Source organism: Pongo pygmaeus, chromosome 1 (genome assembly GCF_028885625.2).
Source record: "Pongo pygmaeus isolate AG05252 chromosome 1, NHGRI_mPonPyg2-v2.0_pri, whole genome shotgun sequence".
NCBI classification, from domain to species: Eukaryota; Metazoa; Chordata; class Mammalia; order Primates; family Hominidae; genus Pongo; species Pongo pygmaeus.
This window is the reverse complement of record NC_072373.2, coordinates 68930737-68947036: the sequence shown is the minus strand read 5'-3', so window position 1 is coordinate 68947036 and position 16300 is coordinate 68930737. Positions and strand designations below refer to the sequence as shown.

The 16300-nt window shown below is 53.7% G+C and overlaps 1 protein-coding gene across 2 annotated transcripts in view; it reads left to right on the top strand.

The window, feature by feature from the left end:
- The window catches only part of KIAA1614 (KIAA1614 ortholog), a 40133-nt gene that overhangs the window by 16297 nt on the left and 7536 nt on the right, over window positions 1-16300 (top strand). Inside the window, exons 4-8 of one of the 2 annotated variants that reach the window (XM_063650740.1) lie at window positions 34-177; window positions 7077-8638; window positions 10517-10673; window positions 12996-13236; window positions 14358-16288. In XM_063650740.1, the coding sequence (XP_063506810.1) occupies window positions 34-177; window positions 7077-8638; window positions 10517-10673; window positions 12996-13236; window positions 14358-14519 (2266 nt within the window). In that variant the 3' untranslated portion in view covers window positions 14520-16288. Of the gene's footprint in view, window positions 1-33; window positions 178-7076; window positions 8639-10516; window positions 10674-12995; window positions 13237-14357; window positions 16289-16300 lie in introns of those variants that run through there. The other variant, XM_054456714.2, reaches the window with a different exon arrangement.

Here is a 16300-nt window from a genome sequence, read left to right as displayed (position 1 = left end):
TCCCACCACCCTGGCCTGTGTGCCACCCTGCAGGACCGTTGGTCCCAAGCCGGAGCCTGTGCTGAGCCCCAGGCATGAGGAAGCCACGCATCTGCTGCAGCGTGCCCGCATGAAGGCCAGGACCCGGCCCCTCCGTGCCAGCCATGACATCGTGCCCACCATTACCCAGGGCAGCCGGTGAGTGGGACCTGGGCGAGGCTAGCCTGGGAGGGCCATAGCAGGGAAGAGTCAGCAGTGGGAAGAAGTGGGATCTAGCCAAATGCTGCTGCTCGCTCCTTGTGTGTGTGTGTGTGTGTGTGTGTGTGTGTGTGTTTTCCATATAAGGCTCTTGCTTTGATCATTTAGTCAGTCAACACACCTCAGTGCCTCAGTCAGGCACTGAGATACAAAGATGAATGAAACATGATCTGGATCCCTGGGGGGATGGAGGTCACAGTCTCCAGGGAGAGAGGCAAACAGATATTCAATTATGTGGGCTGTGGTGTAAGAGAGGAAAAGTGTGTGTGCTGAACTGGAAACTGTTAACTCCACCTGGAAAGGACAGGTGAGGCTCTTGAGAGAAGGTGACTTCTCAGCTGAGGCTTGACGGAAGTATAGCTATGCACTGGGTAGATGAGAGAGGCAAGGGTAAGCATCCTGGGGATGGAAACTGAGCAGAAGTGCTGTGCTCAGGAGTTCAGCCAGGCTAGAGGGTAAGGATGTGCAGGCTGTGGCGTGAAGGCTGGAGGGCTCAGTTGGGCCAGGTCATGGAGGCCTCCAGGCCTGCAGAACAGTTGGACAACTGGATGTCTGCTGCAATATCTGGGAGCCACTGCAGGACTCTGGGCAGGGGGGCAGCACGATCACACTTCAGTGATGCCTTTCTAGCTGCTGAGATGTGTTGAATTTGGGAGACGGGTGTGCTGAGGAGGATGCTGCCATGGCCCTGCTGAGTGGTACAGAGAGGAGAGTCTGGAGACCTCACACGGACCCCAAGCACCAGAAGCAAGCAGGCTTAGTGAGGCGACAGAGGAGCGCATCACCTACAGCCAGACCACGTGGGCTTGACTTCTGGTTCTGGCACTTAGCTGGGTGCCTCTGCGGAAGTCTGTGTGCCTCAGTTTCCTCACCCACAAAATGGGAACGTGCCTGTCTTACAGGGTTGCTGTGGGGCTATGTGAGCTAATACGTGTAAAGTTTAGAGCAGCGCCCGCCACGCAGTGAGTGCTGCAGGACTGTGAGCTCTAACGACTCCTCATTTAGTTGCAGGGGTGTGGGAGATGTGAAAAGGGAGGCATCTGGAAAGAGCCCAGGGTTCTGACTTGGTGTCTGTGTGTTTGGTGGGGCCTCAGCCAAGGGGCGAGGCCTCAGTGCAGGGTCAGGCATTGGAGGGGGAGGTGCTCCCAGAATATCCACTGGAAGTGCCCACCAGATTATCCAGCTGTATGCAGCTGGATACAGGATCTTTAGAGGAGAAGAGATCAGAACTGAAGATTTGGATGTCATCCCTGATTTCATAATGCTACAGCCATGGTAAGGTAGGAAAACAACAAGGTCAAGGACATTCAGACCAGCACATCACACACAAGACTGCCCCTGAGCAACACACTGCATCCCCGTCTTCCTGCCTGTTCCGCCTATGGTGCCCTTTGAAGAATCACTTACACGTGGACTTCACCACCACACAGAGCTGCCTTCCAGTCACGCACCTGGGCCTGAGATGAGGCCGCCAGGCTATGCCAGGTCTCACCAGGCCCAAGCAGGACCACTTCTGCAGCTAGCAAAGCCTGTGGCTTCACTGGCATGGTGGACATGCTGCATCAGCCTGTTTGAATCACCACGTGGCACTGGAGGGAGCAGGGGTTCTTAGGGAGCAGGGATCTTGGTGGAACTGGACCACATGATCTTTGATGGTGGGTGCCGAACTGCTCATTAAAGGCTAAGGACCTTCATGGAGCCACTGAGATGACACTCCTTCATGAGCAGAGGTCATTGTGACCCTTAGGAGAGGGGCTCAGAAGACCCTAAATCCGGGCAAGGGGTGCCAAACAGACTACCCTTGTATTTCCACATTTTGGGCCTTGCTTGTCTCTCTAGATGGAGGGCACTTGTTAGGAATGGGCATGGTTGGCCGGGCACAGTGGCTCACACCTGTAATCCCACCACTTTGGGAGGCTGAGGTGGGCAGATAATGAAGTCAGGAGATAGAGACCATCCTGGCTAACATGGTGAAACTCCGTCTCTACTAAAGATACAAAAAATTAGCTGGGTGTGGTGGCAGGCACCTGTAGTCCCGGCTACTTGGGAGGCTGAGGCAGGAGAATCACTTGAACCCGGGAGGCGGAGGTTGCAGTGAGCCAAGATCACACCACTGCACTCCAGCCCGGGCTACAGAGCAAGACTCCATCTCAAAAAAAAAAAAAAAAGGAATGGGCATGACTTCTTCAGGGCATCCTAAGTATTCTTCTTCACATATATAAATATATGGTGAGAAATCTTAGACTTCCAAGCAACTCTCCTGTTCTACTTTGTAGAGGCATTTAGGTTAGGTCGGATAGCCTCAAAATAGTCAAGACTATCTGCAAAACAGATTGCATTGTGTAAAGGTCCTCTTGGACACTTCTTCCTCAGATCACTCTAGCAGCTCACAACAACCCCAATCACTAACTTTGAAGTAGGCTCCCTTTTGCAGGCTGTCTCCAGGCCATAGAAATGCTATAGAATTGCAAGGTGACCCACTTTAGCAGCTGCTGTGTCCAGAAAAGAATTACTATGACTTGGCAGCGCTGGTGAATCCTCAGAGGGTATAGCTGAAAAATCAACGCCAGATGGCTTGCTGCAGATGCTTCTAAAGGTTACGCTCCATCAAATCACCCTGGAGGGCCATGCTGAGTTAACATGGCAATGGCACACAGGCCTCAGGCCTCAGTTTGATGCAGGAGGCGCCATCCCCAGCCCAGATGCATCACTTCTAAAGAGTGGCTTAGTGAAAGGTGATGGAAGAGGAGGGGCAGGCAGAGCAGTCTCAGAGGGCCTTCTTTATCCTAGGTCTGGCTAGAGGCAGCTGGGGCAAGCCTGAACAGACAGGGACTCCAGGAGGTGAAGAGGTAGCAGCAGCTGCGTTTTTCTGGAAACAAATTAATACAGAAATGGAGCAGCTCCTGGAAGCACAAGATTTTGCCGTTTTGGGGCTAGATATGCCTAGATTGGTGTTTCCGATGGCAGCAGGACAGGACATGTCAGCAAGAGGCAGGGCTGGGAGGGTGACACTGTAAGTGGTACTGTCCTGGGTCAGAGAGAGTGGCTGTGTTGAGACTGCAGAGCTTGCGTACATCACATTGATTGTGTGGTTAGGGGAGCAATGCTATGGAAAGTGGGACTCTGGAAAGGGGTCCCTGTGAAGCCGTATGTCTCCAGGACTGCGGCGGGATCCTCCCCTAGAGGAGTGACTACTGGAGCCTCTGTGGAGCGTCACCTTGAGAACTTGGCAGGCGTGGGATTTGCTCAACGCTTAGCTGCCTCATTCGTCCTGCACTTGTCTCCAAAATCCTCATCCTGCCTTTATGCACTGTTGCTGACACTGCTAGTGGGGATTTCTGGGTTTGAATAATTGGGTTGAAAGCACCTTATGTGATTAAGTGCTCCTCAATTTCTCTTTTTAGAACAAAAATGTCTGGCTCTGCAGTGAATTCCAGATTGCTCAATTCACCATCCTGTGTGTGAAAGTTAAGACCACTGATGTGGCTCATGGGACCTGGGCTCCCTTGTTAGATTAGGACCGCACCGCCTTTAAAGCTAGGCTCTTTTCCTTCCTAGAAATTACAGCCCACATCCTGCCAGCGGACAGGGCACTAGCTTTTGGGGCCTGTGGAGGGGTTGTTGTGTGAAGCTGTGTGCAGAATCTCCCTGTGGGCCTTTGCCTGCATTGGGTCGGCTGGGCTGGGAGGGCGTCCTTTCTGTGCAGTGGGCTAGGCTGTTTCTCTGGATGGAGTCTTCCTTTTGGGGGCTATGGGGAGGGAAGCGTGCTTCTGAAGAGCTCACCATGAGCTCCACATGAACAGGGACCCCACGGCTGACCTACATACAAGTACGGGTAGGGCCCAGAATCCTTGTGTGGGTTCTCCGGGGCTCAGAGTCCCAGCGCTTTACAATCCCCAACAGAAAATCATCACCACCACAGTGATTATTAATATCAGAGGGGCCTCCCCACGACCATATTGAGATGAGTAGTGAGATCCTGCACCGTCTTCAGCAGCAGGGTGTCCTGCTCAGTAGCCTACATCTCTCGGCTACAAATCCCTCTCTGAAAGCAGGGCTGCAATATGACTTTCGGGGGCCCTAGGCACTTTTGCCCTCATGGGCCTCTTGCTCCATAAATAAAATTAAAAAATATATATTGCATGACCATGCTGGTTGAAAAATAAATATGTCATTCTATATTAAAATGTTTTCTTTGACCCAAAAGTTTATTTTCTTCTGATTTTAAAAGAAATTACAACATTTTCCTGGGCCCCTGTCCATATTGTGTGTCCTCGGCATAGTGGCTGTTGTGCCTGATGAATGAATAGCCCTGGCTGAACGTGAGTTCCAGAAAACAGGCTGACCGACACCTCTTCAGTGTTCCCCAGAGCAGCCTTTTTAAGCACAGGATCTGCTGAAATCTCAAAGCAGGCAGATCTACTTGCTTAGGAGGAGTTTGTGTGTGTGTTTTTTTTTGTTTTGTTTTTGTTCGTTTGTTTGTTTTTTTCGAGACAGGGTCTTGCTCTGTTGCCCAGTATGGAGTGTAGCAGCACGATCTTGGCTCACTGCAACCTCCGCCTCCTGGGTTCAAGCAATTCTCATGCCTCAGCCTCCCAAGTAGCTGGGACTACAGGCACGCATCACCACTCCTGGCTAATTTTTTCTATTTTTAGTAGAGACAGGGTTTCATCGTGTTGCCCATGCTGGTCTTCAACTCCTGAGCTCAGGCAATCCGACCACCTTGGCCTTCAAAGCGCTAGGATCACAGGCGTGAGCCACTGCGCCTGGCCAGCAGGAGTTCTTTTTTAAAAAAAATTTCATTCTGGAGCAGTGCTTATGGGGGGAAATGACTAGAGTCAGGGGTAGGAGCAGGTGTGGAGCCCCCATTGTCCATTGCCTTTTGCATTCCAGTGAGCATTCAGCATCTAATAAATAGAAGTCAAATGCCAGTAGGCTAAGAAGAAAGATCCAGGAAATGAGGCAGGAGGGTTGCATGAAGTCAGGAAAGGAGGCCTGGAGGCCCTGAAGGCCCAGGAGTGTAAGAGGAAGCAGGAAGGAATGTGGGGGGCCTGCATTTTCCCTCCAAAGTGTATGCACTTGACCCTATGCCCTCTTCCGGGTTGGTGTGATAAACGCTGTGCTCCAGTTGGACCTACAGACAGGAGGCAGTGGAGAGGCTGGATAAGAGGCCACTGCAGGGGTCCAGTGTGAGTGATAAAGAAGTGATAAATGAAAGAAACAAGAAACGGAATCCCAACACTTAGCAGTGTGGTGGGGAGGCCACTGCCAAGAAAAGGAAGGGAGAACTATGGTCCTTACCTGGGTGCCTTCTGATAGAAAATGGCCTATGGGCCTGGGTCCATTTGCATAGTGGCCTGAAACTTGGGTTACCTGGCTCCAGGTGGCCCTGGTGTGAGATGTGTACAGGTGTCTTCCGGAACTGAGCAGGACTTGACTATTCGCCACAGTGTCTCCCAGAGCCAAAGTGGATGACAGATAGGCAGACTCCCCAGCACAGCAGTGCCATCCCCAGCAAAAGCAGGATGAGAGTGTGTGTGAGGGCTGGGGAGGGGCAGTGCCTGGAGTGGGGGTTGGAACAGTCAAGACTCAGGGGCCAAGGAGAAACATCACTGTTGCCTTGTCTGAATTTTGCATAAGCAAGGTGATGTGGAACCCTGCGTGGAAACTTCGGGAGCAATTGCTTAGAAAACCTGACTTTAAGGCTGGGCGCGGTGGCTCATGCCTGTAATCCCAGCACTTTGGGAGGTCGAGGTGGGCGGATCACCTGAGGTCTAGAGTTCAAGACCAGCCTGACCAACATGGAGAAACCCCGTCTCTACTAAAAATACAAAATTAGTCGGGTGTGGTGGCACATGCCTATAATCCCAGCTCCTCGGGAGGCTGAGGCAGGAGAATAGCTTGAACCTGGGAGGTGGAGGTTACGGTCCTGAGATCACGCCATTGCACTCCAGCCTGGGCAACAAGAGTGAAACTCCATCTCAAAAAAAAAAAAAAAAAAAAAGAAAAGAGAAAGAAACCCTGACTTTAGGCTGGGCACAGTGGTGTACACCTGTAATACCAGAACTTTGGGAGGCCGAGGTGGAAGGATCACTTGCGCCCAGGAGTTTGAGACCGGCCTGGCCAACATAGTGAGACCTCATCTGTACAAAAAATAACCAAAATAAGCCAGATATGTTGAAGCACACCTGTGGTCCCAGCTACTTGGGAAGCTGAGGTGGAAGGATCACTTGAGCCCCAGAGATCGAGGCTGTAGTGAGCCGAGATCATGTCACTGCACTCCAGCCTGGGCATCATAGAGAGATCCTGCCACTAAAAAAAAAAAAAAAAAAGAATCTCTGACTTCAGTTCTCACACAGCCTCTCCTTTAAGTGGAGACTTAAAATATCCTGTTCCCGTGACAGCATTATAGCAAATACATATTTCCACAATCACTACCAAAAATACGTGGCGGTCAGGCTCACTTCCTCTCCCTGACACACACACACAGACGCCGCCCCACCCCCACCCCCGCGACACACACGTGTGAGGACTTCAGCATCTTCCCATTCAATAGTATTTCATCTTAACTCAGGCTGAACCATGCAAGGAGGGAAAGCCAAAAGCAGGGAAGGTGGCCTTGGTTTTGTTTAGCGCTGTCTCAGGATCAGAGTGGGCTTGCAAGCTACTCTGGTTTGCCGAGACGCCCCAGAAATCCTCTCTGGAGTAACCTTGTGGGTTGCGGTTGCCACAGAGCACGGTGGGAGACTGTAGCCCAGGGTGGAGAGGGTAGGGCCGATGCGTGTCCATACCTCCCCACGTTTCTGCCCTTGACCTCTCTCCTCCTGTCTCTTCATCAGAGATGGCCACAGAATCCCAGCCCGGGACCCCAGGACGACCCTTGCCTGCAGAGACAGCCTCCAGAACGGGCACACGAGCGATTCCTCCAGCGGAGAGTCCAGCGGCGGGCAGAGGCCGAGGCGGGGCCCCTCTCCATCGCACGTGCGCTTTGAGGATGAGTCCGCCCGCGAAGCCGAGTTCCGTCACCTGGAGCGGCTGCAGCAGCGCCAGCGCCAGGTGCTGAGCACCGTGCTGCAGGCCGCGGACCAGGGCCCCCTGCGCTCCAAGCCCGACCTCGCCGACTACATCAACGGGGCCCCCCGGCTCCGGGACTCGGGGCAGGGGACATTCCACCGGCTTGTGGGCAGCCTGGACCGCAGGGGACACCCGGCGCCGCCGGCACCGGGCAGCGAGAGGAGGTGCCAGGCCTGCGGCAGCTGCATCGACGACCCGCGCCCCGCCCAGGGGAAGGCGCCCCCCGACCCCAGGACCCTCCAGGAGCTCCAGGCTGCCTGTGGGATGGAGAGGGTGCTGGGTGGCCTGAGCTCCCCACTCCCGCTCCTTCCTGCAGAGCCCCGGCTCCACATGGAATGGATCCGGGAAACACACATCGGAGACACCGTGTGCCCTGCGGAGGTGGACTCTGCCCTGGACAGCACAGACAACTCTGACAGCTGCAGGACCGACAGTGAGGAGGCGGGGACCTCTCAAGCTGGCTGGGCGTGTGGGCGGACCCAAGGCAGCAGCCCGCGACTGCGACTGCGGGGCTCCAGGCCTCGAGGCCACATGTGGTCCAAGAAGGCTGAGGCGGAGCTCCCTTGGGGCCTTCAGGCCCAGCAACACCTGCCTAGGGCTGATGATGTAGAGGTGGAAAATGAGGTGAAGGAGGGCAGAGGACACACGCCTGGAGGAACTCTATTTTTGAGAGAAGATTCCGTCCCTAAGCCTCCTGACCTGGAGTTGAAGCGGGTGTCCCTGGGACCCCAGTGGCAGCCTGGACCAGGGCTGGGAAGTCACCAGGCTCACCCTTTGGATTCCCAGACTCCATGCAGGACAGCCTATGCCACCACCTCCCCCATGACGCCTGAATCATCGGGGCCAGGAGGCCAGGCCCAGGTTACAGAAAGCCACGAGTCCCTGGAAATTGTCTCTCCTTCCTCCCTGCAACAGAGCCATGCAGAACCTTCTGCCCCACACCAAGCCTGGCAGCCAACAGCTTCCTTTTGTCTTGAAGGCTGGGCGCCAACCCCTCCCGCTTCGAGGAAAACCACCTCGCCGGTGTCTCACAGGAAGGCAGCCCTGGCTGGACGGCTCAGGCCGGGTGACCAGAGAGAGCCTGTGGGTATCCCCCGGCCTTCTTCAAGAAACGCGGTTCTCAGGACCTGTGAGCTGCCCCCATCACAGACCCAGCCCAGCCGCCCTCAGGTCAGGCACCCACTGCTGGCCCTGTCCACCAACAACTGCAACAACAGCGCACCTCGGGGGCTGCAGGAGCCCTACGGGGGAGCCGTCCACGAGGGTAGGGTGGAGAGGGGCCTCTGCAGCCGGGAACCGGAGCTGCCCCTGGAGAACAGCAGAGATGGTAAGGGGCTGCCGCTGGTTCCTGCCCAGCCCAGGCCTGGTGTGGTTCTACAGCAGAGGCCCAGACCCGACCCATGACACCCAGGCCTTCAGAGTCATTCCCTTTTATCTCAGGAGTCAGATGGCAGCATCACACACCACCTCGGCAGCTCCTTGGAGCTGCTCTGAGGTGTCAGGGGTGCTGGTGGAGGCTGGATGCAGGATTGATCGCCAGCCTGGAGGCAGACTAAGCAACTCCCTCCCAGGGGAGGCAGAACCACGGGGAAGGTGGTGGAGATGTCCTCTTCCTGTTGGAAACCCTGAGGTTCCAAGCTCCAAGCTCCATGGCTGCTGGAGGCCTGGACTTTAAGGGATTTACTCCCAACAGCGCAGGAAGAGGCAACAGCTCCAGGATTTACTATTTGTTCAGAACAGTAGATGTCCACTGATCACATGGCTGAGGCCTTGCCCCTTCAGCATCATTATTTCATTTCATTCACTCATTCATTCCTTCGGCATTGGCTGAGCACCTGTTATGTGCCAGGCACTATACTAGGCACTGTGGGGAATGCACATGTGAATACTTGAGCAGGAGTCCTGCCCTTGAGGCATTCTGTGGCCAGGCAGACACACTGTCCAGAGGACCCTGTGACCAAGGGAACAGGGCTCCTAGGCGGTGTGCTTTCTGGTACCAGACCCTCCCTGGCCCCTGGGCCTGTTGGTGGACCAGTAGGTTTCAGCAGGCAAGGCTGCTGAAGGGTGTGGGTGTCACCACTTTGCCTTTGGAAGGGGTCCTCATATTGTGGGAGAATCCTGGGGGTTGGCAGGCTCAGGCCCTGATCCCTAGTGTTGTGATCCCAGGTGACCAACTCTGCCGCTCACTTTTAGGCAGAGATAACAGGCTCACTCCACACATTTTTGCTCTAATGTGACCACGGCTCTGACAGTCTTGGGGCTGGGATGGCTCAAGAGGGACCCAGGGCTTGGCAACAGAGTGGAGGGAGAGAGGGCAGAGAGATGACAAACCTTATTTAGGATGTGGATGCAAAGTCCCCTCCACTGCACAGGGACACACAGACTTGGTCCCTCTCCCTCCCTTGCTTACACAAACCTTGAGGCAACTGCCTCCCCCTGGGGTCCCTCCCACCCTGTGCTGAGTGGCGATTTCCTTCTCTGGTGGGCTCTAGGCAGGCTGTGGGCTTGCTCCTAACCACTTCCTGCAGGACTTCCCTTCTGAGACCTGCTGACCTCTCTGGGCAACCTGAGCCTTTATCTTGGAGCTTGAAGCAGAGTGAGTGAGGCCCTGGGTGAGTCCCTCAATCCCTTAGCCTGCCAGCATCCTCCTCCATAAAGTGAGGACGATGATGGCACCATCTCCTAGGACCCCGTGAACTCATCTCTGGAGAGGATTCCACTTGTTGCCTAGCACATAATAGATCTCCAGAAATGATGGCTATTTTAAAGCTCTTAGAAATCACAACTGACAAGATTGTGGGTTTTGTCCCAGGAATACAAAATTTTCCCCTGCTCCCACTGTGTCCCTTGATATAGAAGGGACATGGCTTATCACAGTCAACCCTTTTCATTTAACAAACAGTGATCATCTACTGTGGACCAGATGCTGTGCTGGGTGACGAGGTTACAGCAGTCAACAAGACTCAGTCCCTGTCATCAAATAGTTTCCAGCCTAGAGGACACTCATGAGGGGTCCTCAGCCCTGGTCATCTAAGAGGCCACCCCACCTTCCCTTGCTGCTTCCCAGGTCTCTCCACTGCTCTCCTTGAGCTCTGCCTCTCCACCTTCTTCTCACCCTCCCCCTGTTGTTGGGAATGTCCCTTTCCCCCACAGGACCTGTGGGATGAGCCGGTCTGACTCAGGTGGGATGCTGTGCTTGTTTCAGGAGGACCCCAGGGCTTTCCTGGCTCAGCAGATGTTGCCACCATCAACTCCACGGGCATCACCCTCTCCCTGTCCTCAGAGGAGCCAGAGTCCAGCCAGGAACCAGAGGGAAGCCTGCAGAGGACAGGGTCAGGATCTGGAGGACATGTGCTGTCAGGGTGAGTGATGGGAGAAAGAGCCAGATTGCAGAAGGAGGTGGGAATGGGGGCTCTGGGAGGGGACAGAGACCCCCTGGAGTGGTGGCATGACCCACCTCCCTGCTCCTAGTCCTCAGAGGATCCCTAGATTGTGAACAAGCCTGGCAGCCCTCCCACTCCTCTCCCAGTGTCGTTTAGTCTGATGTACCTGATCATTCATTCATGGAGCATCCGTTGAACGGCCTCTAGCTGCAGACACTGTGCCGGTTCCTGGGGCAGAGCTAGCAGAGCCCTAGCCCTGGGGAGGGGCCCAGGATGGGGTTACCTGTCTGAGAGGCTTCCTCCTGCTCTGTGCTTGGATGCTTGAAAGTAACCAGATGCAATCACATTTCCCTTCTCTCCTTCAGCTCAGGTGGAGCGGGTGGGAGAGGGGGAGAAGTGGGGGAAGGGTGGAGGCCGAGTCCTGGCCCTCGGGACCTCCTTGGCTTGCCTCAAAGCCTTGGTGAGCCCGGAGCTCTGGCCAGGGCCTTCTCTTCCCTGTGACACACTATGCCTGGTGGCTGCAGGCAGCTCTAAGCCTGAAGAGGCACCAGAGCCAGCTCTCCATCTCTAGCGCCATCTGCTCTCCAGAACTTCAGAGCTGCATGCCCAGTTTCTCCTGGACATCTCCATTAGGGGGTCTGATGGGCCTCTCAAACAAAAAGCTCGACAACTGCCTCCCCCATGTCCCCTTCCCGGCAAACACATCACTGTCTGTCTGCACAGCACACAAGCCTGAATCCAGGAGTCCTGGGCTGCTTCCTCTTCCTTCTCTCCCACTGTAACCCTCTGCGAGTCCTTGCCAGCTCCGGAACCCCCTGCCTCCCACCACTTCTCCTGGCCTGAACTCATGTCTTCTTTGCTATACAACTCTAGTCGCCCCTACCTGCTCTCTGCCTTCACTCTTGCCCCTACATTTCCTTCTCCACACAATAGTCAAGGGTTGCTTTTTAAAACTTGGATTAAATGGTGTCATTCTCCTACTGAAAACCCTGCCTGCAATGGTTTTTCCCTGCACTTGGAGTAGACTTCACACCCCGGCTGTGGCTGGTCCTGCTTTGTGGAATCTGCCTTTCCTGCCTGTCTGACCTCATCTTGTACTGCCTCTTCCCCCTTTCTCATCACCTACACCCAAGCCTCATGGCCTGGCCCCTTTCTGTTCTTAAACACACAGAGCTCTTCCTGCCCCAGGGCTGCGGCACCAGCTGTTCCCCGCACCTGGACTACTCAACTCCAGGCGTGGCAGCCCTGGCTCCTTCTTCAGCTCTCAGTTTAAAGTTCCTCTTCTCAGGGAGACCTTCCCCACCACTCCATTTTAAAGAAGCGCCTGGTCACCCTCTGCTTCACCCACATGGGATGGGTCTCCTTGGTTTTCCTGGTCTGTTGTTCATAAGCTCCTGAGAGTAGGCACCTTGTTTGTCTTGCATACACACACCCCAGGACCTAGAAGAGGCTGGCACATAGTAGGTCGTTAAGAACTATTGAATGAATGGACCAGGCAGTGGCTCACGCCTGTAATCCCAGTACATTGGGAGGATGAGGCAGGTGGATCACTTGAGGTCAGGAGTTCGAGACCAGCCTGGCCAACATGGTGAAGCCCTGTCTCTACTAAAAATACAAAAAGTAGCCGGGCGTGGTGGTGTGTGCCTGCAATCCCAGCTACTCGGGAGGCTGAGGTGGGAGAACAGCTTGAACCTGGGAGGCAGAGGTTGCGGTGAGCCAAGATCGTGCCATTGCACTCCAGTCTGGGCAACAGAGTGAGACTCCATCTCAAAAAAGAAAAAATATATATACTGAATGAATGATTGGGTGGGCCCTGAGCTGAGTGTTATGGCGGGGGGCTTGCCTGAGCTATTCTCCCCAAAAGCAACCCAAGCAGAGTATCTGGCAGTCTTTCTTTTCTTTTCTTTCTTTCTTTTCTTTCTTTTCCTTTACTCTCTCTCTCCTTCCTCCCTTCCTTCCTTCTTTCTTCTCTTTGTTTTTTCTTTCTTTTTTTGGGTCTCACTATGTCGCCCAGGTTGAGTGCAGTGGCGTGATCACAGCTCACTGCAGCCTCGACCTCCGGGCTCAAGTGATCCTCCCGCCTCTATCTCCCGAGTAGCTGGGACCACAGACAGGAGCCACCACACCCGGCTTCCACTTGGCCTTTCTTTCTACAGCCTGGTTGTCAGTACCTGGCCCCAAATGTGCCAGAGGCATTGGTGCTGGACCATCTGCGGCCCTCGAGATGGCCCCAGGGTACAGTCTGCCCTGGCCACCCTCCCGGCCCTCCCCCACCCCCTCACCTCCACCCTTATGTTTCAGAGCATCAGCAGGGGCTGGCACAGGACCCGGCTCCCCCTCGGCTGCCCCTTTGGACCAGAACAAGAAAAGGAGCAGCAGCATAGCCTCCACCCTGGGGCTGAAAAAGCTCTTCTCAGCCCTGGGCCAGAGTTCCCGGCCCAAGCTGGGCAAGTCCCGCAGCTACAGTGTGGAGCAGTTGCAGCCCGCCCCGCCTGGCCTGACGTCACACTCTAGGGCCCCATCGTTACAATCCCTGCACCCGGTGAGTCCAGGGGCCCCAGCCCAGGGAGTGAAGCCAGCAGCGGTGCAGCCACCATCAGAATGAAAGGTGAAAGGAGGGAGGAGGTGCTGAGGATGCTTCCCAAGGAGCCCACAGTAGGGAGATGGAAGCTGCTGGCATCCCCACGGTTGACCCATGAGACTTGGGTTCCCCTAGACAAAGGGTGGGTCAGCAGCTCCTCACACTGCTGTTCCCTGCCAGCTGCCCAGGCCTGGGGTCACTCTAGGCTACTCCCTCTTCCTCAGCTTTGCCACCTCAGCCAAGTCTCGGAGAGTGGACAGCCTGATGGTTCTGGAACCTTCTCCATGGCCATAGTGACTCTGAGCCCAGGCACAGATCACTTCCCACGTGGATTCCCTCAGCAGCCTCTTGACTGGCCTCCCTGCCATGGTCCTGCATGTGGCTTCCAGAGTGGTCCTTCTGATATGCAAATCCGACCACGCCACCCCCTCGCCGAACATCTGTCATTGGTCCCTTATCGCCTTCAAGATAAAGTTCAGACCACTTGGCATGGCCAGAGAGTTTCTGGGATCTGTCTGCTTTCATCCCTCCTCATTCTTCTTTTAACACGCTTGACCCCGGTTGCAGCTGACCCCCTTGCAGTTCTGTCGGCAGATCACACACAGTCTGACTTTGAACCTTCAGCTGGGCTCTTTCTCCCACCTTCTACTGCAGGCACACGCCCCTCAGGGAGCCGCTCCCAATCCTGCCTCAGGCCAAACTGGGCCTCCACCCCCACTCCCATTTCTCCTGTGCCTCCCTCCTTTGTGGAACTCTGTGGAACTTTGTGGAACTTTGTGGAACTAAACATGTGGCATCATGTTTAGTTGGGTTTTGTCTCTCAGCCCTCACTGGAGTGTGAGTTATTTGAGCGAACACCGCTTGATCTTTGTATTCCGGTACTTACTAGGGAAGCTAGTACAGTACGCACAATACATACCGAGTAGCGAGTGGGTGGGAAGCGCAGGGCAGCTCGCTCAGGCTGTCCCTCCCCAAGCGCCCCACGCTCTGCAACCAGGAGCAGCACCCCTTGGACACTCCTTCTGTTCCAGGGAGTCCAGGTGGTCTGTTTCTCCTAATTCCCTCCCCACTCTCCTAGGCAGAATGTAGCAAGTGAGAGCGGTTTGCGTCGCTGGCGCCTTTCATTTCCCAGGCTGCAGGCGAGAAGAGGATGCGGACTGAATGAAGGTCCCATTGACTGTCTTCCACCAAAGACTGTCCAAGGCGCGTGGCCAGTGCTCAACAAATATTTGCTGGTTGAGTGAATGGAAGGCAAAGAAACCACCCAGAGACTGAAGCTGGGGGGAACCAGCCGCGGTGACTTGTGCTCCAGAAACTCACTGTTCTCATGAAGTTAGATTTATCCAAAGCATGTCTGAGCCGTGGCACCCAGATTTATTGTCATCAGGACTTCCATCTCTGTAAGCCCTCCAAGGCAAACACCACCCCTGTCGGTGTCATGGAGAGGTTCATAGGCAATCTGAGCTGAATGGACAGAGATAGGAAGTCGACTGGGCAAGAAAGGGAGGCAGAGCAGGGAGGATGAGCAGCAGAGATAAATTTTCAAGAACTGAAAAAAGACAGAAATTTTCAAGAAAATAAAAAAGAAGATAAAGGAAGAATCTGTCTCCCCTGCAGTATTTGTGACATTCCAATACTTGCTGTTGGTGTGTGGTGCTGCCAAGAGTGTGTTTGCTGGGAGGTTTAGTTTTTTGGGTTGTTTTTTTTTTAAGATGGAGTCTCGCTCTGTCACCCAGGCTGGAGTGCAGTGGCGCAATGTCTGCTCACTGCAACCTCGACCTCCCAGGTTCAAGCAATTTTCCTGCCTCAGCCTCCTGAGTAGTTGAGAGTACAGGCATAGGCCACCACACCCGGCTAATTTTTGTATTTTTAGTAGAGATGGGGTTTCACCATGTTGGCCAGGCTGGTCTCAAACTCCTGACCTCCCAAAGTGCTGGGATTACAGGCATGAGCCACTGCACCCGGCCGTATATATACCACATTTTCTTTATCCACTCGTTGGTTGATGGGCACTTAGCTTGGTTCCATATCTTTGCAATTGCAAATTGTGCTGTTATATACATGTGCACACCATGTACACAGCAGCAAAATTTGCAATTGCAAAGATATGGAACCAAACTTTTTCTTATAATGACTTCTTTCCTTTGGTAGATACCCAGTAGTGGGATTGTAGGATTGAATGGTAGTAGATCCTTTTTTTTTTTTTTTTTGAGACAGGGTCTCATTCTGTCACTCAGGTTGGAATGCAATGGCATGATTTCAGCTCACTGCAACCTTCGCCTCCGGGTTCAAGTGATTCTCCTGCTTCAGCCTCCCGAGTAGCTGGGATTACAGGCACCCGCCACCATGCCCGGCTAATTTTTGTAATTTTAGTAGAGACAGGGTTTCACCATGTTGGCCAGGCTGGTCTTGAACTCCTGACCTCAGGTGATCTGCTCGCCTCAGCCTCCTAAAGTGCTGGGATTACAGGCGTGAGCCACTGCACCCGGCACACACCATCTCCTTTTAATGTGCACTGAAACCTTTTAACTTACCTGTGCTCAGCCCTGCCCCCATTATTTTGTGAACTCCTTGAATGATTTCTTGTCTTTTTATCAGCAATGTTTGAAGGTACAATATTCAATTTAAATTTTTGAACGAAAGCAATCATAAAATACATACTAAAGAATCACAAAATAATATTTTGAATTTTAACTTTAAAGTGGTATTTATTACTGTATAATAAACTTACTTTCATTTCTTCCTTAATGAGTACATTAGATTTCCTTAATCAATGAGGTAATTAGTATAGCACTAAAGTTGTTATTTCAGCTAAAAAGCAAAACAAAAACTCCCTTGACTCCTCAGATGGCCTATGTAGACCCAACTCCTTGAGTAAGTCATGGTGGTTCCTGTTGAATTCTTGGAAGCAATGATAAAAGCTTGTGCTGTCACTTTCTTACAGGGCCCTCAGGTTCATGGTGGGGCCAAGTCCTCTGTCAGCACCTCCCAGGTGGCTTTTCTCACCTGTAATATTGTCCCTTTC